The sequence below is a fragment of the Sphaerodactylus townsendi genome, unplaced genomic scaffold, assembly GCF_021028975.2.
Source record: "Sphaerodactylus townsendi isolate TG3544 unplaced genomic scaffold, MPM_Stown_v2.3 scaffold_27, whole genome shotgun sequence".
In the NCBI taxonomy this organism is placed as follows: domain Eukaryota; kingdom Metazoa; phylum Chordata; class Lepidosauria; order Squamata; family Sphaerodactylidae; genus Sphaerodactylus; species Sphaerodactylus townsendi.
Genome location: NW_025950440.1, coordinates 506,108 through 530,182, shown reverse-complemented (window position 1 = coordinate 530,182; position 24,075 = coordinate 506,108). Strand labels below are relative to the sequence as shown.

The 24,075-nt window shown below is 47.5% G+C and overlaps 1 protein-coding gene across 1 annotated transcript in view; it reads right to left on the bottom strand.

Annotated features, from left to right (window-relative positions):
- LOC125425308 (serotriflin-like) overlaps positions 1–24,075 on the bottom strand; it is a 133,490-nt gene that overhangs the window by 94,166 nt on the left and 15,249 nt on the right. The window contains exons 3-4 of the mRNA XM_048482912.1: positions 16,379–16,466; positions 11,361–11,506 (exon numbers count right to left, since the gene is read on the bottom strand). Of these exons, the coding sequence (XP_048338869.1) occupies positions 11,361–11,506; positions 16,379–16,466 (234 nt within the window). The remainder of the gene's footprint in view (positions 1–11,360; positions 11,507–16,378; positions 16,467–24,075) is intronic.

The window sequence follows — 24,075 nt, the reverse complement described above, 5'->3', positions numbered from 1 at the left end:
TGGTTTTCCCTGGGAAAAAATGGACTGTAAAGAAGCGAGAAAGAAATCGGCCCAGCGAAGTTGTTTAGCGGACATCTTGAGGGTGGAAAGAGCTCGCCAGGTTTTATGATCGACCAAACTTGAAGGGTGCTTAGCCCCCTCAGCCAGTGGCGCCAAGGTGGAAATTAACTACTTTGATGGCCGCAGTCTCTTTGTCTCCCACAGTCCAGTTGAGTTAAACAGAGAACTTTTTTTGAACAAAATAAGCACCGCGGAACCAGCCTACCATCTTTATTTTCTGCAACAGGGCTGCCCCAAGTGCTTTGTCCGAGGCATCCCGCGTGAACCTACAAACAGGAGATCTGGGTCAGGGTGCTTTAGGATAGGTTCAGTGGTAAAAGCAGATTTTAACAGTTGAAAGGCTGTTTGACATTCCTCGAGACCAGGAAAGGGGGGCCCCGGGCTCGGCGGCCAGTCGATCCATACCCTTAGTGCGTAAGAGGTCTGTGAGAGGGAGAGTCAGTTCAGCGAATTAGGGTATAAAGTCGCGATAGAAATTAGCAAAACCAGAAAGCGACTGGAGTTCTTTGCGGTTGGTGGGGGCAGGCCATTGGAGGGACTTCGTCAATTTTAACAGGATCCATTTTAAGCCCTCGGTGAGATCCGGTATTAAATAGTCAATGGAGGTCTGATGGAAACAGCATTTGGAGAGTTTGGCAAAGAGAGAGTTTGTCAAGCAAAGCGTTTCAATACCTCTCGAACCAACATTTCATGCTCTTCTATGGTTTGTGAGTAAATTAAAAGCGTCATCTAAGTATACAACAACTCCTTTGTACAGTAAATCATGGAGAACTTAGATAAAGGGCCATAAAAGCTCCGGGGGGGCCCACTTGAATGGCATTATTAAATATTCAAACTGTCCAAACTTGTTAAGCATGATCAGGTGTTCATAGCCTTCCAGCAATTCTGACTCTGTAGTAAGCTTCTCTCAAGTCCAATTTAGTAAAAATGGAGTCCTTTGCGAGTGCATCTAAAGGTCCTTGATCAAAGGCAAAGGATATTTATTGAACAGGAGACGCGTGAGACCTCGATAATCTGTGCAAAGCCGTAGAGACCCATCTTTTCTTTTTTTGACAAACAAAGCGGAGCAGCGTGTGTGTGTTTGGTAGCCCATGCGTATGAACCCAGCGAGCCAGGTTCTTGTCTAAGAAGGCAGAGTTCCTTCTCCTCATTGGGACTCATGCGGTAGATTCTACCCTTGGGTAGTTGTGCCCCTGGTTGTATGACAATTTTACCAGTCCAGTGTCTCTGTGGGGTGGCAAGTGATGGGATCTCTGCTCCTGAAAAACTCTGGCTAGATCATGATATGCAGGTGGGATGCCAATAGAATCGGGAGCAATCACTGAGGAAGCCAGGGAGAGGATGTGTCCAGGAAGGCGTTGGGTTTTCTTCCCAATTCATGTATGTTCACCACCGGGAGGGTCAGTGAATTCTAGGATCCTTTCTTTCCAAATGAATTTCGGTTCATGTAACAATAACCAAGGCATGCCCAAAACTATGGAGTGTTTGGCCACTGGCCAAAAATAAAACTAATTTTCTCCCAATGGTCGGTATAGCGGAGGAGAACCGGCTGTGTTTTGTACTATGGGCGGTCCTTCGTTCGAGGGGCTACCGTCCATTTGGGTGAAAGGTATGGAAGCTTAGCCAGAATTCGGTCCAGACCTAGCTCCTCTGCCACCTGGGGCCACATTAAGCAGTGGGAGCAGCCGGAATCCACAAGGGCGAGGCTATAATGCGAGTGTGTTTAGCGGGAGTTGTGAAATGCTTGAACAGTAATGGGGCGCTGCCTTCACTCACAGCGTCAGGAGTCGGGCCCATGTCCATGGGGGGGGCTGAAGAAAGGCAAACAACTGCTTCCTCTGGGTAAATTGCTGCTTTAGGCGAGCCAGTGGGAGAAGTGACCCCTGACCTGCGTGGTGGTTTGGCAAACTGAGTCTTGGAGCTGGAGGCGGTTGGTTTTGTTTCTTGGGACGGTTGGCTAGATGACCTGGCCCTCCGCAGTAAAGACACACCAATCCCAGTCGGCGGCGGCGTTCAGAGAGTGGTTTCGGTGTGAAGTGACTGGGCTTGACTTGGTGGACACAGTAGTGGTTCTTGGTGGCAGGCGGCCTCGCCCAGCAACATATTCCAGCGAGGCGCCACTTGGGACCCCAACTGGATCCAATCTGCAATGGTACGAGGAACCCGAGATTAAAACACCGTTCCGCGTAGCTTGCCGTCCACAGCATCTGAAACGGCCGCATTTCATCGTTCAGGCCACTCAGGAGAGTCGAGCAACGCCGCCTGCGAAATTCCTGCGGGCAAAATCTGCAAGCAGGCTGGTTGCCTTGCTGGATGAACGATGGATGCGGATAGCTTCATTCTCGGCGCCTGGATCTTGGCAGCTCTTAAAGGCTTGGAGGAATCACGGGCACTGTGCGAGTCCTCATCCTGCAAATCCAAAATAGTCCGCGAACCAGTCGGCTGCTGCCCATCCAGGACTGAGCGATGTCCCGTATTTTCGGCGCTCAGGCCGGTATAAATCATCATAGTCTTCCAAGTGGGCATTGAGTTGCAAGATAAAGAGTAGGAAGTTTGGAAGCGGTCCCATCAAAACGGAGGGCTGGTATCGGAGGCCGATAGTAGCCCGTTCGGCGACTCTTAGCCTGCTGGGAAGTGTTGGTTAGCGGGTTGAGCAGGTTGGGCAGGCAGCGCTGTTGTGCAGGGGGGCGAATCGGGGCGCTGGTGCAGCTGGCGTTTGGTGGCAGGACCCAGGTGCGTGGCCCCTGGCACCCGGCATGATCAGTAACAGCATAGACTCCAACTTGGGGCTTCCGGTCTGCTGCTTCCTTAGTTCCCTCTCCAGCGCGGCCAGATCCCTCTCGCTTGCGAGCCAATGCATCACGAATGGCATGCAAAGCAGCTTTTCGTTCCAATTTAGCCAGTTCGTCCCGTTTAAGGGCTTCAGGTGAGCTCACTGGCGATGCGCCAGAGCAGGCAGCTTTCAGCGTTACCGTTGTAAATCAGTCTGGAATGTTCCAGGACTTTATCATGGACTGACCGATTCTGGGCATATTTATGCGTTGGGCCGTCTTTGTACGGTCAACTTTCGAGGCCTGAACTTCTTTGCGTTGCTGTTCCCGGTCCCTCTGCAGGTTTTCGCTCTTGCTGCAACTGTGCCCGTTCCTCCTCCCATAGCTGGCGTTCGCGGTTCCATGCGGCAAGTCTGCGGTCGTCCCACTTCCTCATCCCAGTCCTCTCTCGATGGGAGAGGAAACCGGTCCGGCTGGGAAGGCAGGCTTTCTTCGGACTCCTCGTCGTCTGGAAGCGAGGCATGCGGAGCACCGTAGCCGCCGTAGCCACCGGTGGCTCGAGGCACCTCAGGTGGAGTTGCTTTAACCGGGATTAGGGGGGGGTCCGATTGGGAGGCGATACGGATACCTCCATTCCAGGTTTAGTCGGTGTCGCTGGGCCGGGGCCCCAGTGCTGTGCCCGCGGTGGTTCTTTGGGAACATCACCAAAATCACGAGGTCAGGAATGCGTTCAATGGATTCCTGGGTTTGCGCATGAAAGGTGGTCAAAGCCCGTCCTCCTCATGACAGGTTGCATCTGAGGTTTGTAATCCACGAGCGAGGTGAAGATCCGATCCACGAAGCTCGATCCATGAACAGGCGCTAAGCGACTCATGGAAGTCCCCATGGTGATGCGTCGATCCCTGGTTCCAGCGGAGTAAAGGAAGACTTCGTGCTGATACGAGGGGCGGAAAGAAGGACTCCTGCGAGGCCCGTTCTCCTGCGGTTCCTCCAGATCCAGAAGGTCGAAGCCCTCTTTGGGGCTACCGCACCTTCACTTGTCAGCTAACATTCAACCTCTCCATGCATGAAGACAAAGGAGTCCACTACACAGGAATATAGATGAATTAGGATTCCTGCCACAATGTAAGGAATTCCATAGAAGCAGAAATAAAAGGCTTTTGGAGTAAAAGTCCATTTATTAAGACATCTTAGAAAGCTCAAGGAGTACTGCGCGGTGGGAATGAACACTTCCATGCCAGAAGCACAGGTTATAATACCAGTCACCCCATCCCCCCTTCCTGCTTCCCATGGGAACAGAGGCTTCATCTCCCGCGCAAAGATAAAGTCTCCGCCGATGCATCTGGCCCATCGCCCGGGCTGTGGAATGCACTCAAGGTTACCTCACCATCAACACCATTGAATCCTTTACAGAAGGGCAAGGAGATTGTCACCCCTTTGAGTCTCCGACAGGAGAGAAAGGGGAGATATAAATCCAAATTCTTCTTCTTCTTCTTCTTCCCCTCTCTCTACCCCCATTTAGCACAGTTACGGCAGCTTGATGTATATCTATAAACGTGAAATACCACTCACTGACTGACTGACTCATCAAAAGAACTCAAAAACCACCAAAACTACAAAGTTGAAATTTGGCACACCGGTTTGTTATGTGCTTCAGGTGCTCGCTAAGAAAGGGTTTTCCAAAATATTCACTTCCACTCGACTTATTCACATTTATATATATAGATTTACTGTTCAACTCTGGCCATCTGCACGAACATTCTAAGGGTGACAGTTAAACACCACAAGTTTCATGTCCTTCAACATGGTATTTTCAATGGTTTCTGAGTTCTTTTGGTGAGTCAGTCAGTCAGTCAGTCAGTCAGTCAGTCAGTCAGTCAGTGGTATTTCGCGTTTACATATATAGCTTCGTTTCACAGGACATTTTAATGAAGGGCACTTTGAAGCTCTAACTCCATTTGTCGCATCAACAAATTCTGCTAATGCCCACCAAACAACAAGCACGATTGATCCAATCGTGCGCCAACTGCATTCTAACACCACCCTCCTCAACACATACAAACCTGTTCCTTCTGCTGAAACCACTAAAGGGAGAAGAGGAATTAAACGCAGAAAGCAATTTACACATTGCGTAAGAAAAAGACAACTACAGGAAGCTGTTGCAAAATATGGGAAAACCAACCCATCAGTCCACAGACAGGCTGTGAGGAAATATGCTGCATGTCACTCCAAAGTTCACAAACAGGCTGTAAAGAAGTATGCTGAATGTCACCCCGAAATTCATAGAGAGCCTGTGATGAAGTATGCGTAGCAAAGCACGGGTATCCTGCTTTTCAGAATCCTGATCCGAAAGCTCTCTAAAATTGTCCTCCTCCCTCTCTGCGACATCAAGTTGTTAAGCCAATCAGGGTGCAGAATGCACGTCCAATGAGGTGGCTCATCCTGTTCCAAAGACATTTCCTCACTCTGACTGTAAACACTCCAACCTTTTGACAGGCCTGAACTTTTTAAAACACATTTTTTTCAGTACTGTCCACCACTCCTTCCTACTTTACAGATGCAAACATCTGTCCACAGTCGGAAACGGGATGTTCGACCTCATGGATCTTTGTCCAACCCAGCAATGCAATGTTGATATTCACAAAAAGTATAAATCAAATGGAAATTAATAAAGGAAAGCCTCAAATGTTGGAAGTTTCTACAGAGTGCAGGGTTAAATTTAGCAGACCTATCTCTAACCCCCCCCCCCACACACACACACACACACCCTCGTATAAATGGTCCTCACAGACATATAACTTCAAGAAGAAGAAGAGGAGGAGGAGGAGGAGGAGGAGGAGGAGGAGGAGGAGGAGGAGGAGGAGGAGGAGGTTGGATTTATATCCCCCCTTTCTCTCCTATAAGTCGAGTGGAAGTGAATATTTTGGAAAACCCTTTCTTAGCAAGCACCTGAAGCACATAACGAACCGGTGTGCCAAATTTTATATACAATTCCAATTCCAAAGCCTTTATTGGCATTATAAGTGTGCCAAATTTCAACTTTGTAGGTTTGGTGGGTTTTGAGTTCTTTTGATGAGTCAATCAGTGAGTGAGTGGTATTTTGCATTTATAGATATAGATCAAGCTGCCTTAACTGAGCTAAACGGGGGCAGAGAGAGGGGAAGAAGAAGAAGAAGAAGAAGAAGAAGAAGAAGAAGAAGGAGGAGGAGAAGAAGAAGAAGAAGAAGAAGAAGAAGAAGAAGAAGAAGAAGAAGAAGAAGAAGAAGAAGAAGAAGAAGAAGAAGAAGAAGAAGAAGAAGAAGAAGAAGAAGAAGAAGAAGAAGAAGAAGAAGAAGAAGAAGAAGATTTGGATTTATATCCCCCCTTTCTCTCCTATAGGAAACTCAAAGGGGCTTACAATCTCCTTGCCCTTCCCCCCTCACAACAAACACCCTGTGAGGTGGGTGAGGCTGAGAGAGCTCCGAAAAGCTGTGACTAGCCCAAGGTCACTCAGTTGGTGTGTGTGGGAGTGCACAGGCTAATCTGAATTCCCCAAATAAGCCTCCGCAACTCAAGCGGCAGAGCTGGGAATCAAACCCGGTTCCTCCAGATCAGAGTGCATCTGCTCTTAGCCACTTTGCCACTGCTCAGGTGAAGACTGATTTAACATTTCAAGGGAAATCTCAGCAAGTTTGTGATCTGCTGTGTGACTCCTGCTTTCCCCTCATCTTGACAATTGGTATTATGTGCCAATTGTCTCGACTGTGTTTCCTACTGTGAGATTCAGTGTGGTGCAGCGGTTAAGAGCAGCAGAGTCTAATCTGGGGAACCAGGTTCGATTCCCCGCTCCTTCCCATGAAGCCTGCTGGGTGACCTCAGCCCAGTCACGTGCCTAGCGGGGAAGAGGGGGGTCGACGGCCCAGGCGCCCCTTGCTTGTTTTTCTTTCATTTTCTTGCTATCTCTGTGTTTGCACCAAGTAGTGGTTTAGGTTGCAGCTTGAAAGCGGGTCTGCCCCTTATCAGTGTCTGTGATCTTGAGGAGTAAAGGCCAGTGTATTCCCACTCTGCGAAATATTTGTCCACAACTTGCTGAATGGTGAGGGCAATATAATTACCTGGGTATGCCCATCAAAGTTGCTCCATTGGTTATTGATTCTCTATTGCAGAGTTGTCTTACTGGGGGGGGGGTGTGTGCAGTGGTGGGATTCAAAAATTTTAGTAACAGGTTCCCATGGTGGTAGGATTCAAACTGTGGTGTAGTGCCAATGGGGCTCGGTGGGGCCCGACAGGGGCGTGGCTGGGCATTCCAAGGGAGGGGCATTCCTGGGCGGGGCTGTGGCAAGGACGCAGCCGCTGCGCCGGTCCTTGAGCTTGAAACAAATGCACGCAGGCGCAGGCTGCCACGCACGCCGGTGCACCTCCTGCTAGACTGCTTCAAGTTCTGTGCGCTACTGCTGAGAGGAGGGGCGTAACTAAAGCAAAAATCACGTGGCAAAATCACCAATTAGTAACCCCCTCTCAGCACACACAAATAATTAGTAACCTACTCTCGGGAACCTGTGAGAACCTGCTGAATCCCACCTCTGGGTGCGTTCGCGTCGCGCGATGCGTCGCGTCGCGTCGCGTCGCGTCGTCGTCGATTTCTCCTGTTCCCCATTACACTTTTGGACTTACTTTCCCCACCTGACAAATGCTCTCCTTTTTTACAACCTGATGAAAATAAATCCATGCTAACAAATCCATGACTTTTCAAGTTTGATTACACATTTACACATTTCAGTTGAATTTAATCCCCCGTTTCTTCTAAAAGGCACGGAAGGATGGCACGGTTTTTAGGGGAAAATATGTTGTTCTTCAGCAAAGGAGAGAGCTTCTGTCGAGCTGGGCGCGCTATATGATTTCGTTGGTGCACTGGCAACTGGCGGGGCACCACTCCTTCACCTGGGGATGGTCGCATCCGGAATCACGTTTCATATCAGGGCAGTTTCCAAACTTGTTATTATGCGGGCAAGGATTGGCTGGAAAGGGAGGGTCAGACATTAATCAAAATGGAACAACTTCCAGGGACCATCTCAAGCAAGCGCCCGGTTCTTTGAACCCGAAATATATGGGGCATCTGTATGAAACCTTTACAACTTTGAATAAGCTTCCAAATGAAGCGCCAAGTCTAGGCCTAGCCAGGTCTCCTGGGAGGGATATGGCAGGATCTGGGGAAATAAAAGTTACCCAGGCAGCGCGGTAACATGACTAGCCCAGCAGGCTTCATGCCTTCCTGTAATTAAAATATGTTGTTTTGCTGTTTATCAGAAGCCGTTTGGACTTACTGCAGAGGTTGTTGTCACACGCATTTGGGCAGTCTCCACAGGAACGTCCCGATTTGTACGGCGTATTGATTGAGCGCATATTGTTTCCTCTGGAATGACAGGTGTCAACGATTATGATGCGTATACAAAACGTGTGGAAAACGTTTTCAGGAAAAGAATTGCTAAAATCCAGCATGCATTTAAAAATGTTTTCAGGCCGGAAATAAACCATTTTAGGCTAAAAGCATTGCGGAACTCCTAGGAAGAAATTTTCTACTTCCTGCCTCAAAGCATTTTATTTCGTTTGGGCGGAAAGGACCAGTGTTTTGGTCTCTGTGTTTGTATGAGGTAGACGGTTGGCCCGTAGTTGGTTGGTTGACCCTATCTCTGTGTTGCTCAACTCAAACTCAGTCTCATTCCGCACATGCAGAATAATGCACTTTCAAACTGCTTTCAGTGCTCTTTGAAGCTGTGCGGAATGGCAAAATCCACTTGCAAACAGTTGTGAAAGTGGTTTGAAAACACATTATTTTGCGTGTGCGGAAGGGTCAGTAACAGCCCATACTGACAACGCTTGAAATAAACCTTTTATTGTATCTTGTGGGTGGGGTAGGGGGCAGAGGAAACCTGGAGAGCAAGCCAAGGAGTCAAAACAAACAGTTGGACACCAGTGATCTTTGTCAGGGTCAGTCAGGGAGCTGAGCACAGAAAAATACCTGCGTATTCAATAAAGGTATACAAGTAAAAAAACAAACAAAAGGTGGCAAATAACAAGACACCCCCCCCCAACAACCCTGTCTTTCCTTCTGCTGTTCTCATAACTGACCTGAAAACAAAAACAACACAATAACAAAAGGCTCGCTTATTCCCCTCCCCAGTTAGTTGCTTCTTAAATGTTACGAATAAACGCTGAAATCCAGAATTGAATACGTACGCAGGACAGTAGTGGCAAACGTAGTAGTAAGTATATTTCCCCCAAGGACAGTGGGCGACTGCGCAGCCAATTCGGGAGGACCGGTACCAAACCACCTGTGGGTGTAAAAGCATATTCACAATCAAGTATGATAGGACTGAGCTTCTAATATTGTGCTATGAAACCTTTGACAAATGGCATCCATTACAATTCCGGCAAAGGAAGCGCTGAAGCAGAGAAAGAGCGGAGACTGCGAATCTCTATATCCTGAACTTTAATAATGAAAATGCGCACATACAGGGTGTTCTGGTCAAGAGCGGCAGAGTCGGATTTGGTGAACCTGGTCTGAGTCTCCGCTCCTCTACATGAAACCTGCTGTGTGACCTTGGATCAGTCACAGAACTCTCTCAGCCTCATCTGCCTCACAAGCAGAGGTGGGATCCAGCAGGTTCTCACCAGTTCCCGAGAGGGGGTTACTAATTATTTGTGTGTGCCAAGAGGGGGTTACTAACTGGGTCCACTTTTCCGTCTCCACGCCCTCGCCTCCCCGAGAGGCAGACTGCCTTTGAACGTGAAGGTTTCATATGAAAATGCTGGGGGGAAGAATTAGGACTAATAAAAGGAAACACTTCTTCACGCAACGTGTGATTGGTGTTTGGAATATGCTGCCACAGGAGGTGGTGATGGCCACTAACCTGGATAGCTTTAAAAGGGGCTTGGACAGATTTATGGAGGAGAAGTCAATCTATGGCTACCAATCTCAATCCTCCTTGATCTGAGATTGCAAATGCCTTAACAGTCCAGGTGCTCGGGAGCAATAGCCGCAGAAGGCCATTGCTTTCACATCCTGCATGTGAGCTCCCAAAGGCACCTGGTGGGCCACTGCCAGTAGCAGAGAGCTGGACTGGATGGACTTTGGTCTGATCCAGCTGGCTTGTTCTTGTGTTCTTATGTTCTTATATAGCAATTGCGACTAATAATGTAACTCCCTGAACTGAGTTAATCCCTTTCAGGTACTGCAATTCATTGATTCTCAGCCTTTCGTACCTTTTATCTCACCAGTCTCTATCAAAGAACCTGTGTGTTTCACCATTGCTGTGTTCAGATTTGTGAGTTGAGGCATTTTCTATAATGTGATGATGATTTAGAAATGACCTGGTGCAAAAAAATTTGGGGGGGTCATGGTAGGGTGGCTGCCCATGGTGGGGGGACATCCAACTCAGGTTTTGCCCAGGGCTCAGGTTTGCCTAGGTACGCTTCTGCCCCCTTTGCTGAGGGGAGGCTGGCGAGGGAACCTGTTAGTAAAATTTTTGGATCCCACCACTGCTCACAAGGTCCATGCTCTGCATGTGGGTGGGTGGGTAGACAGGCTATTGTAAGCCTCTTTGACAGACCCCTTACAGTTGAGAAAAGTGGGCTATAAAAACCAGCCTCTCTTCTTTGTCATTTGTGCTGTGTGTAGACTGGGGACTGATCCTACCACTTTGCAAGAAATGTGATTTCTGCTGATTCCTTCTCCCGTGGTAGACCTCCAGCTCCCCCCTGCTGCTATAATTGGGAGTCTCCCATATTGGGGGAATTTTAGGTCATAGCATGAAGTGGGATACAAGGAAACCATAGGCCTTTCCCCACTCACAGTTTGCTGCACGCTACTCTTGCCAAGTAGCGCGGGGTCCAACGGCACTCCCCACTACAGGGGCGGCGACAACGCAGCCGGCCCGACTCTGCCGCTCTTGCGCCCCCTCAGCGCACATCATTTCTGGCGCTGCTGAAAACGGCGCCTTTTGATGACCCTGCGCAGAGCGCGGGGCAGTGGGGAAGCAGGGGAACACAGTCTCCGCGCTGAAAAGGTCCACACCGGATGAAACCGACGTCATTTTTAAAAGTGGGGAAACGGCCCATGTCTCATGGGTAGAAAACCTTTCATTTGTAGATGTTTTTGGTGGGTTAGGGTTTATGTCTATTTTTGTTTTTTGTTCTTGTATATGTTGAGAAAATAAAAATATATTACTCCCCCCCCCCCCAAAAAAAAACTCAGAAGCTAAGCGGGGTCACTTCTTGGAAGGGAGACTTCCAAGGAAGACTCTGCAGAGGAAGGCACCGGCAAACCACCTCTGCTTCACCACTTGCTAGGGTTTGCTGGAAATCAGCTGCGACTTGACAGTCGGTTATGCTCACAATCTCTTTTTAAAATATCCCCAAGGATGGTTTTATGGTTCAACCAGTTGAAATGTGCATTTGGCAATTCCCCCATGAGCCTCACCAACAGATGGGGGATGGATATTTTAGTGATACATTAATACCTAGGAGGTAACAGAGCAGCATTTGGGTTACCTGTGTGTAATGGCCAGTTTCAGCACCCGTTGCACTTCCAGTACCGTACTTGAAATCTTTCTCCTCACTGTGCCAAGCCTCAATCGCTTTAGGCCATGAGGACAGCGCAGCTGACATGAAGATATTTTCCCCGCATAATATTCCATCTAGAAGTGGAGAAAGGAAAACGTTTACAAATGCTGAAATCAGCAGTACAAATCCCGCCACACAAAAGACATTAGACATTTTCCAAGAAGCAACGATTAGGGGGAAAAGTGTACTTTCTTCTCAATAATGACTTTACTTCTTGAGGTAGCGGAGGGTTCTGTAACGTAACACCAATCAGGATCAGCAACCTCCTCGCTTTCCATCTTTAGTAGGTAGTTGAGGAGGGTTTTATTCAGGACCACAGTTAATTTACTGTCCTTTCAAATGTTGATGTTGTAGGGCTTTTTCGCACACACGGTTTGTTCTTGAATTAAGGCAATCCGCATCGACATCCTGACCTTTTTGTTGCTGTTTCGTCGCTCGAGATCATTAACACATCACCAGGTTGTTGTGGATATTCTTGTTGCTTCAAAAAAACCTTGGTTTTGCATTGCCCTGGAATGCAGTACAAACGAGAGTTCCGATTGGCTGTTGTGCCGTCCAAGGGTGTGTTCCGTGTGACGCTTGGCCCCCGTCATCACGAGCTAACGAGCTAACGAGTCAGCGTGATTTCACTATCTCAGTGTACCACTGCGTTGAGAACTCGCTATCTCAAGATATCGGGGCAGCATTGAAAACAATGCACTGCATGAGCGACCGCGAGGAGGTGCGGGAGGAGAGTGGACGGAAACGAAACAGTAAAATGTGTGCGCGCAACTGGCAAGCTCTACCGCATCCTGATTGGTTGGAGGAAATCACATCACACGGTGGGCGTGATCCCTCATAGTCGCTTGTTCCAGTTGCGTTTTGCACCTAGGCACCAGATTGTGGGGGGAATCCGTTTTATCCAAGAAAGTTGCACAATTATCGAGCAATAGGAAAAATGTGAGACAAAGGCTGAAATGAGCGACAGATTAGGGGTCGGGCCACATTACGGCTCAAGTGTGTGCGAAAAAAGGCAGAAACCGTGATGACCTCATATATTAAATCAAGAACAAACCGTGTGTGTGAAAAAGCCTTTAGTCGATTTAATACTATTTAATATAAATATAATATTATTTGTATTGCAAGCCGCCTTGAGCTCCCCATGGAAGAAAGTGTTTTAAATAAATAAGTAATAAATAAAAAGCATTGATTTGAAACAAGGAATAGGGCCAATGTAGACACACGCTTTATCCCGTTTCTCCTCCCTCCATGGCTAAGTATACACAAGGCGTCTGCTGCTCAATGGGGCAAATGTCTGTCGTGGCAAGATTTCTTGTAGGGATGTGTTTCCTGAAGCCCCACTTTCATTTTCCTTTCTCTCTGCGGCAAGCGAGACCACCTCCAACACAATTTTAATTTGCTTTGCCAGGACAGATGTGCCAGTGAGCACGGCTTTGACCCAGACATCTTGCCTCTGCCTACGGCCAGTCTTCCCCCTCCCTCACACTGCCATCCGTGCCTTCCCTCTCGCCCTCCCCTTCCATGTTGCCGGCTGCTTCAAGTCATAGTAAAGAAGATCACTCACATAACACCGACTTCTAGTTTTCATATTGATTTTTGAGATATCAATATAATAATAGCAGAGAGTGCTTGGAAATAACAAGCCTCTGCCCCCTTGTAGCAGCAGCAGCAGCAGCAGGGAGTGTACGTGTGCTTGGAGGGGAGGAGGAAGAGGATATCAGCTCCAGGATGGTCATGTCAGGATGCCTATGGGATGCTGGGGCCGCTTGCAACTTTGGGACTGTGGAGGAAGGGTTTTTAGTTGAATATTATGTAGTATGTTTCTGTTCTTTTCCTCCAGCAGGAGTTGGTCAAGGCCAACTCTAACGGACTTGCATTTTATCTCTCACTGTCTGCATATTTGTGCTTTTGGTTCGCATGGGAGGGGTGCACCCTCAATAATATTACTGACAGTTTGCTCGGGGAAAAGTCAGTTCTGGCTTTTCCACGCTGTTCACAATATGCTGAATAAAGGACTGTTTTAACAAGGCTTTGTTTCCATCATTGGGAACCTGACAGGTCATTAGTGACATGATGATGATGATGATGATGATGATGATGATGATGATGATGATGATGATGATGATGATGATGATGATGATGATGATGATGATGATGATGATGATGATGATGATGATGATGATGGTGGTGGTGGTGGTGGTGGTGGTGGTGGTGGTGGTGGTGGTGGTGGTGGTGGTGGTGGTGGTGGTGGTGGTGGTGGTAGATTTCACAGCTGCCAGATCTTTAGCTGGTTGTTGGCCTTCATTACAATTCGAGCCTCACCCAGAGGCCTAGGAAGTTGTAATGTATCAGCGTAGTATTCGTGCGGATCCCAGCAGGGCTGCCTTCTGAATTTGACCGATGTTAATTTTGTCAATTTGAAGATGTTTCAAGTGCTGCCCTAGTGTTTTTGGGATGGCGCCCAGCGTGCCGATTACCACTGGGATGACTTCAGCTGGTTTGTGCCATAGACGCTGAAGCTCGATTTTCAAATCGCGGTATCTAGTGACCTTCTCGAGTTCTTTTTCAATGACCCTGCTGTCACCGGGGACTGCTATGTCAATTATTATTGTTGTTGTTGTTGTTGTTGTTGTTGTTGTTGTTGTTGTTGTTGTTGTTGTTGTTGTTGTTGTTGTTGTTGTTGTTGTTATACACATAACAACACAGCACAAGTGTCTGGAATTCATCTCTGAATATCGAGTCCTTCCCAAGGACCTAGGATATCAGAGGTATTTGCATAGAATATGTGCAGTTCCTAGAAGTGCTGCTTTCTGCAGCATGTGGACTGATGTTCTGTCCAAGTTTAGGCTTTCCAGATGTTTTTCAAGATTTCTTGGGATTCCTCCTAGAGCACCGACTACTAGTGGGATTACTGTTGTTCTTTTTTGCCAAAATCGTTCAACTTCAATTTGTAGGTCCTTGTATTTTGTGATAACATTTCTGTTTACTTCCTTCTCACTCTGCCATATATATCCTTCTGGATTATTTATATTTGTATATGGGATATACCAAACCATATAACATATTTATTTTTTAAGTATTTCATTTATGTGATTTTTTTTCTAGTCCAGTTCTGCCTTACCATTAGGAACTTTTTAAGTGTTTTACCTAGATTAACTTGCCTGCATGTTTAATAATTGTCCCCTCTGACTTAACAACCTGGCTGGAATCAAATAACTATTTCCTCGTAATGTATCATTTTCCTAATTAGCATTCCTCAGTTTTTATATTTGTAAGGCTTTGATATCTGCCATGGTGAAAGAATATAGCAGTTTTCACAGCTAAGTTGCTCTACATATTTTAGTTGTATCGTATCTTGACAAATGGTCTAACACTGATTTCTCAGAGGGACGTTGCCATTTCTCACTGTTTTGCAGCAAACGACTATAGGGAAAAGAGGTTCCAGGTCCAATCAGTTTTCGACCTTAACTCACTTTCTATACTTTTTGCAGATCTTTGCCCTTATCAGCCCAGCTCTGGCTTAGGTTCTTTTCTTAATCTGGAGAGAATTACCTGTCTTAACAATTATTTCCAACTACATCCCCTAGAAATAATATTTCCACATTGCTTTATAAGTTGAACACGGGGTTTTGTGCCTCTGAGACTCAGGGCTTTTGCACATTTTCATTTTCCTTGCTTCTACATCCTTGTTTCTTCCGGGTTTTTTGTCCCCCAGTTATGCACTTGTTTTAGTGGTCGATTCAACATTAAATAGCTTTAAATCCAGCATATATCTCCTTGAAGATTTAAATGGCCAGTTTTCTGCTGGATTTAAAGCAGTTTGATGTAGAATTGACCACTAGAGGGAGCAAAACACATGCAGAATTGAATCCAAAAATGAGAATGCAAAAAAGCCTCATCAAATACCTCATCAAATCAAATACTCATCAAATGCAGGTAATACCTCCTCCTCCCCCAACAAAGTCCCCCCCCCCATTTTTGTTTCCTCAAACGGCACCAATAGTGGCTCCACAGGTCAGTCTGAGGATGCTAAAATGGCTTTAGGAACAAGGCTCAATTTGGGTGCTGTGTGGTTTCCGGGCTGTATGGCCGTGTTCTAGCAGCATTCTCTCCTGACGTTTCGCCTGCATCTGTGGCTGGCATCTTCAGAGGATCTGATGTTGGGAAAGCAAGTGGAGTATATATATCTGTAGGAGTGTCCAGGGTGGGTGAAGAAGACTCCTACAGATATATATACTCCACTTGCTTTCCCAACATCAGATCCTCTGAAGATGCCAGCCACAGATGCAGGCGAAACGTCAGGAGAGAATGCTGCTAGAACACGGCCATACAGCCCGGAAACCACACAGCACCCCAGTGATTCCGGCCGTGAAAACCTTCGACATTACAAGGCTCAATTTTCTTCTCATAGAATCCTAGAGTTGGAAGGGACCCCAAGGGCCATCAAGTCCAACCCCCTGCGATGCAGGAACACACTATCAAAGCACTTCCAACATATGATGATCCAGCCTCTGTTAAAAACCCCAAAGAAGGAGAGTCCACCACTTTCCAAGGCAGTGCACTCCACTGTCAAACAGCCGTGACATTCAGGAAGTTCTTCCTCATGTTTCATGGCCCACTGCCATCGTGAAGAAGAAAAGGCCGCCCGTTTGTCTGGAAGGCCTCATCTGTCAACAACCACAAGAGCTTTGTATGTTGTGAAGTGACTCCTTCGGTCCCACCTGCCGCACAACATGGGCGTGGTGATACTGAACTATTTACTGTGGTTTTTGTGCTCTCCCGCGCTCCATAAATACTAATAATGGGGAATAAGTAAATAAATAATGAATGAACATCCCAACCCCACCTCACAACACTGGTAGTCCTTGGCAGTCTCCCATCCAAATATCTGCCAGGGTGGATATGAATGCATGCTGATATCTGTGAGTATACGCAGCTTTACTTACTGGCGTGTTTTTTTTCTGGTGGGCTATGACCGAAAGTGCACTCCTGTGCCCAGAGTTTAGCATTGTCGGCAGCAATCGGATCCCATTTCTATATGGGGAGAAAACCCAAACAAACAATCCACAACCTGGTCAGAAGGCGGCTTCTCTAATGGCCGCTAACTTGGTTGCAGATTGGAGCAGGGTTATTTAGTCGATCGCTACGTTTCGCCAACATCTGTGGCTGGCATCTTCAGAGGATCAGAGGATCATGATCCTCTGAAGATGCCAGCCACAGATGCAGGCGAAACGTCAGGAGAGAATGCTGCTAGAACACGGCCATACAGCCCGGAAACCACACAGCACCCAAAATCCACAACCTGTTCACAAAACATAATATAATAACAATATAATACTAACCTGTTCACAAAACAACAAGATAATCTGTCCACATACTTTCAGTCTTTCTTTGTGACATTCATAGATCAGCCAAGATAGATACCCAAAGAGGGACCTTCTGATACATTTATTTTAGTTTTCAGTATTAGCCGGGGCCAACCCTGTGCAGCTTCTGAGACCTGATGAAATTAGGATATCTCGGACTATCCAGGCCAGGGCACAGATGATTTCCCTTGCGCTCTCTGTGCCTGGTCTAGCCTGCGGCTCTCCAGATGTTCGTGGACTGCAGTTCCCATCAGCCCCTGCCAGCATGGCCAATTGGCTGGTTTGGAGGGGGCTGAAGGGAGTTGCAGTCCATGAACATCTGGTGAGCCGCAGGTTACAGATCCCTGGCTCTGGCCATATTACAGGGGCTCTGATTGGGGCAGCAGGCTTGCGGGAGTTGTGGGGATGATAATCCTTGTTGGGTGGGGCTTGGGGGTGGCGGTGTGGGGGGTCCTTATGCAGGAATGGAGTCCTTGAGGTGCCAGGGGCAAGGCAGATTGCAAATGCCTTAGCAGACCAGGTGCTCGGGAGCAGCAGCAGTAGAAGGCCACTGCTTTCACATCCTGCCTGTGAGCTCCCAAAGGCACCTGGTGGGCCACTGCAAGTAGCAGAGAGCTGGACTAGATGGACTCTGGTCTGATCCAGCAGGCTAGTTCTTATGTTCTTATGACCCCAAAGTGTCCGTCAAACTCCCCCAAACCTCCCCTCCCAGATAATCCCATTTGTTCCTGACCACCCATTCCATCTGTGAGAGAGTCATACCCACTATTGGGGTGTGACCCCCAATATGAGAATCACTGCTTTAACTTCTATCTACAGCACTGTAGTCTGTTTCCATGTTCATTGTACATTTGAATCTGACCTTCACTGCATTGTCTTTGGCAACTGCATTTTCTGTATGGTTTGGTATTGATCTTGACTGGTTTCTTTTTTCTTTTGGCATGGTTTGGAATCCTAGTCCTATGTCATTGCTAACTGGATGTTTTACGCTGTCAGATTACATTTGTTTTAGGTGATGTGATCTGCCTTGTGTCACAAGAAAAAATAAAGTAAATAAACTTACCCGGCACACACAGCAGGCTGCTCTCCTGCAAACCCTAGGAATGTGCAGCCTTTTTGGCTCATATACTTTTGGCTTTCAAACCGGGTGTCAGGGGAGGCTTAACTACTGCAATTCTCCTGCTACGCATGGCTCTCTTTTTGTATCTGTAGGGCCACATTTTCCAACTTTGGTATGTGCCTTCCCAAAAGGTATCCTCCCCAAATCTGGGGATCTGATCACGAGTACCACCATTAAAAAGTATGCATGCTGCCTTATTCACATAAAATGGAGACCATGCATATGAGGGAAACTGCAGGGAGGAGGAGGAGGAGTTAGGATTTATACCCTGCCTTTTTCTCCTGTAAGGAGATTCATGGTGGCTTACAAGCTCCTTTCCTTCCTCTCCCCACGACAGACACCATGGTCGATTCCGCACTTGAGTTATCGACCTAAGTTCGAGCTGCATTCGACCTAAGTGCTCCGCACAACCACTGGGATCAACGTGGTTTTGTGCCAGCTTCGCCCCGTGTAACGGTCCAATTTCCAATTCCAGTTGGGAACTACTACTTTTTCAGGGAACCACGCTCAAACTCAGCTCGATTCCAGTAAAGTGCGGAATCTCTGGTGCCAGGAGTCCCCCATTCAGCCAATCACAGCTGAGTGTTTCGGGCATGCGTACAGCTGGCCAATCAAAAAAACGCCACCTTCGTCCCTCCATTCCTGTGGCAGTTTTTTAATAACGTGTGTGGGGATAGACAGAACATGGCCATAGACCAGTAGCCAATTGGAACAGAGCGGCGAAGAGGCACAGGATGATCCCGCCCTCCGAGCTGGGATCAAGCTGGTTGCAGTGGGGAACAACAATGGCTTCGACCTAGGTCAGTACCCTTCTCAGGAAACTGGGGCCCTTTCCCCACTTACTTTAAGCCCCGCGCTACTCTCCTCAAGTAGCGCGGGGTCCAGCTGCACTCCCCACTTCAGGGGTGGCGAGAACGCAGCCACCCTGATGCTGCCTCTCTCGACAGCTCCCTCAGCGCATGCAATCTCCTGAAAGCGCTTCTTTGAAATGCGTCAACGGATGACTCCCCGCGACAGAGCCGCGGGTCGGTAAGCTTCGGTGCTTGGCGCCAGTGAATTTCGCGCTCATGGGAATTGCGCACAGCAACCCTCGGACAAAGGTGAGTGGGGAAAGGGCCTGGGTTGAACCTATTTTACTCGTGTGCGGAATCGCCCCATGTGAGACAGGTGGGGCTGAGAGAGCTCAGAAAGAACTGGGATTAGCTCAAGGTCACCCAGCAGGCTTCACATGGAGGAGCAGAAAACAAATCCCGTTCACTAGACAAGAGTTCGCTACTCATGAGGAAGAGTGGTGAATCAAGCTCAGATCTCCAGACCGGAGTTCACTGCTCTCAACCACTACACCACACTGGCTCTCAATAAAGGTAGCCCAATATCCCTTTATTCCTTTGGTTGAGTATTCCTTTCTCTCTTTGGTTAAATTCCCTTCCTGCTGTGTTAATGGACTTCACCATAGTCTAGCACAGGGTCCCCAAAATGGTGCCCCCAACACCTTTCCTGGTGCATGTCCAGTGTTTTTAAAAAGCAGGTGGGGTTGGGTGGGCTTCTAATGGGCCATTGGAGATTCCTGATTGTTCTGTTCAAACAATGTTGTTATGGCAACAGTGGCCCCTTCCGCACATGCAGAATAAAGCACTTTCAATCCACTTTCAATGCACTTTGCAGCTGTGCGGAATAGCAAAGTCCACTTACAAACAATTGTGAAAGTGGTTTGAAAGTGCATTATTCTGCATGTGTGGAAGGGGCCAGTGTCAGTTTTATTCTCTGTCTCCTTTTTTCCCCAGCAGATATATTTTTTACAAATTACCCCTCTTCTCCCCTGAGTTTGGGCTTACTACTTGTGTGTGGCTCCACCCCCTGAGGTAGCCATTTTGTGGCTGTCTCCACCTCTAGCAGCTGCCATTTTGTGGTTGCTCCCGCCATCCTGTGTCAAAATGATGAAGGGGTCCACAGGCAGGGGTGGGATTCAAATAATTTAACAACTGGTTGTTTACAAGCCCCATTTTATCTGCCGAAGTGGTGCGAACCGGCTGAATCCCACCACTGTCCACAGGCTGAAAAAGTTGGGACCTTCGGCCTAGTACTGCATTTGCCTGATGCTAACCCCGGTTATAGGAGCCAGCCGGGTTCCCCGTTAACCAGGGTGTTAGGATTTGCAAGTGTCAGTCACAATCCTGATAACAAGGGGTTAACTGCATGCATGTTAATTAGCTAGTGAGGTCAGTGTCTTGCTATCTATTCATTGATTAGTCATTGGGCAGTTAATCCGACATTGCTTATGTGAGGCAGAGCACGTAGGTCAGAGGTTATAAAGTTAACTATGTTCCTTTGTCTCACACTCGCTGTTCCTTTTTCTTTCTACCTGTAAGATGGATTCACCTTAAGACGTGAATGCTTAGGCCACATGTGGGCTCACATGTGCCTAAGTTCTGCAACTAAGTTTGTACCAGAATAGTAAGGATTTGTTATGTTTATTCCATGTATACCCTACTCCGATTTAGTTAAGTAAAGTTTCTTTTTATAATCACAGCAAAAGTCTCCTGGTGTTTCCTCTCACTCTGCTTATTACCCAAATAGGGAAACAATTCCCCAATACAGGGCTCATAAGCACATTGCAAGCTCCCGCTTCCCAATGTGGTCAAGATAGTCTCCTGCAATGATATAAGAGCTCTTATATTTAAACGAAGAAGATGAGGCTTATTTATCCAAGAGGTGAGGAGGCGTCTCATGATGTTCTGAGCCAACTTCACCCCCTGGTCCCTGCTGTCTCTTTATTAAGCAGAGCCTTGCTTGCTGAAAGCAAATTTGCATGACTGATTCCTCGGCTGACTCTTACGTAACGGGCGTATGACTGCTGGGAAGTGCTTGTGTAAGATGGAACCGTCCTCGCCTCTGTGCCAATTGGGACTTTAATATCCATCGCTCCCTTAGTGGACAACATCCTTTACGATCCTTATTTGTCAGCACAAGAGAACCTGCGAGGCTGTCGACCGCGTAAACTAGCTCAGCAGACCGGGGAATCTCAGCATAAAAGGGGATGTTGATTTGAAGGGATGCAAAGGGAAGGTTCAACCCATATATTAGGAACATGGAACATGAGAAGCATGAATCAGAGGCTCCTTCCACACATGCAGAATAATGCGCTTTCAAACTGCTTTCAGTGCTCTTTGAAGCTGTGCGGAATAGCAACATCCACTTGCAAACAGTTGTGAAAGTGGTCTGAAAACACATTATTTTGCGTGTGTGGAAGGGGCCCAAGCAAGCTTAAAATTGTAAAATGAGAATTGGAGGAACCACTGAAGGCGGCAGCGGGATAAGAGGAAGACCCAGCATCAGGCCTGTAGCCAAGGGGTTGCAAAAGGGGGCTGAGCCCCCTCAATCGATGGTTATGCTTCTCCAATCACCACTAGGCCCCTTCCGCACAGGCAAAATAATGCGTTTTCAAACCATTTTCACATCAGTTTGCAAGTGGGTTTTGCCATTCCGCACAGCTTCAAAGAGCACTGAAAGCAGTTTGAAAGCACATTATTCTGCATGTGCGGAAGGAGCCCTAGAGTTGGTATGAAACGCCAGAGGAATCTTTCAAGTGTAAATTCTCTATGTAAAAAAAAAAAGGAGCCCAGATAAGAAGGCATGAACCATCTCATAATTCTTACAAATGTGGATTCTCTAAGCCAGGGGTCTTCAAACTCTGGCCCTCCAGATGTTCATAGACTACAATTCCCATGAGCCCTACCACTTGGCCATGATGGCAGGGGCTGATGGGAATTGTAGTCCATGAACATCTGGAGGGCCAGAGTTTGAAGCAATTGGCTAGATCAGAATTTGCACTTAGCAAGGCTGAAGGGTCCCCATTTAAAAAGGGGTGTGTGCGATGCAGGACATCTGAAACTTCACTGCACTTTTCTAAGTGTTGTCGTCCTAGATCTGGTGGATTCCTTATTAGATCCATTTGTAAAGTCAATGCGCCCTGGCTCTTTCTTCCAAACAGATACATGCACGTACATGTAACATGGAGATGCACTTACTGTAAGTCATAAAATTATAGAGTTGGAAGAGACCACAAAGGCCATCCAATCCAACCCTTTGCCATGCAGGAACACACAATCAAAGCACTCCTGACAGATGGCCACCCAACCTCTGTTTAAAAACCTCCAAAGGAGACTCCACCACACTCCAAGGCAGTGCATTCCATTGTTGAACAGCCCTGATGGTCAGGAAGTTCTTCCTAATGTTTAGGTGGAATTGCTTTTCCTTCATTTTGAACCCATTACTCCGGTCGTTTCCCCTCTACTTTACCCGGACCTCACTTGCCTTTCTGCGCTCTACTCTCAGCACGCTGCCATTTTCTCAAGCCACGCTCCCGGGCTTCCTGTAGACTCCTGCCGCTTTTGAGGAAGCTCAGGAATGATGCTGGCGCTGAGGGGGCTTCTTGTGAGCTGGGAAGGCGTCAGAGGCTGGCTGCATTGTCGCCGCCCCTGTAGTGGGGAGTGCCATGGGACCCCGCGCTACTTGGGGAGAGTAGCGCGCAGCAGACGGTAAGTGGGGAAACGACCTCCTTGTCCCAGTCTCTGGAGCAGCAGAAAACAAGCTTGCTCCCTCTTCAACATGACATTCCTTCAAATAGTTAAACATGGCTATCATGTCACTTCTTCGGCCTCTCTTCTCCAGACATAACACATTTAGTTCCTAAGTCACCCACCCCCACTAGGGCATGGAAATCAGATCTTTTGCCATTTTGGTTGCCCTTTTCTGTCAATATCCTTCTAGAATTGTGGGGCCCAGAACATGAGTGGTGGACTCTAATCTGGAGAACTGGATTTGTTTTCCCATTCCTCCACATGAAGCCTGCTGAGTGACCTTGGGCTAGTCGCAGTTCTCTCAAAACTCTCTTAGTCCCACCTGCCTCACCTACTGCCTCTCTCAATTTGACCCCCAAAGAGCGTTGGGCTCTCCTAGAAACAATTTGCTGGTGGTCCTTGGCCCCAAAAGTGTCCGACTGTCCTCCCTCCACCTAAAGCCAGGGATTTTCTTCGGCCATGACCCTGGTCTGGTGGGATTCTCTGCCAAAAGAAACCAGGGCCCCAACAGAGATGGATTATTACAAGGGCCAGATGCAATACTTTTCCATCGGCCATTACAAAGGGTCACTACCTATCTATCCCTCTCCAGGATCGGGTCTGTCCACACTGTAAAAACCAAGTGGAGACTCTTGCTCACATTATACTTGACTGTCCGAGATATGTGGGTATTAGGAATTTCTCTGCTGGGCGCGTCTTAGACAAATCTGAAAGAGATTCTGACAACTCTGTTGTGGAGCTTTTGTTAAATAACACAGAGGAAAAAGTAGCAAAATTTCTTTTACAAGTGAAAGAATTTTCTAAGTAACGTCCAATGCTAGATACAGTTTATCTGTCTGTGTTTTGAATGTACGTTTGATTTGTACTTCAGAAATGTCTGTAATGCTCTGGAGCCTATTTTAATATGCCTAATAAAGGTTGTTGTATTGTATTGAAACCAGGGCCCTGTGGAATCTGTCTCAATTCTGCAGGGCCTGTAAGACGCAGCTTCAGTTCCACCCGGCCTTCAGTTGAGGACAACACAGTTTATGTTTCCCAACTTACCATATATACTCATGTATAAGTCGAATTTTTCAGCACATTTTTAATGCTGAAAAAGCTCCCCTCAACTTATATGCGGGTCATTAAAAATTTTTGTGTGTTTTTACTTTGCCGGCCAGCAGGGGGTGCAGTTTTTATGGCAGGGGTAGGGAACCTGCGGCTCTCCAGATGTTCAAGAACTACAATTCCCACCAGCCTCTGTCAGCATGGCCAATTGGCCATGCTGGTGGGGGCTGATGGGAATTGTAGTTCCTGAACATCTGGAGAGCCACAGGTTCCCTACCCCTGTGCTAGAGGCACCAAAATTTCAGGGTACCCTCAGAAGACACTCCTGATGATACCAGCCAAGTTTGGTAAAGTTTGGTTCAGGGGGTCCAAAGTTATGGACCCCCAAAATGAGGCAGGCCCCATTCCCCATTGTTTTCAATGGGAGCTATTGAAGTAGATAGGGGCTACCTTTTGAGGGGTTCCATAACTTTGGACCATGAACCAAACTATCACAAACCTGGCTTGGTCTCATCAGGAGAGCTCCCTTT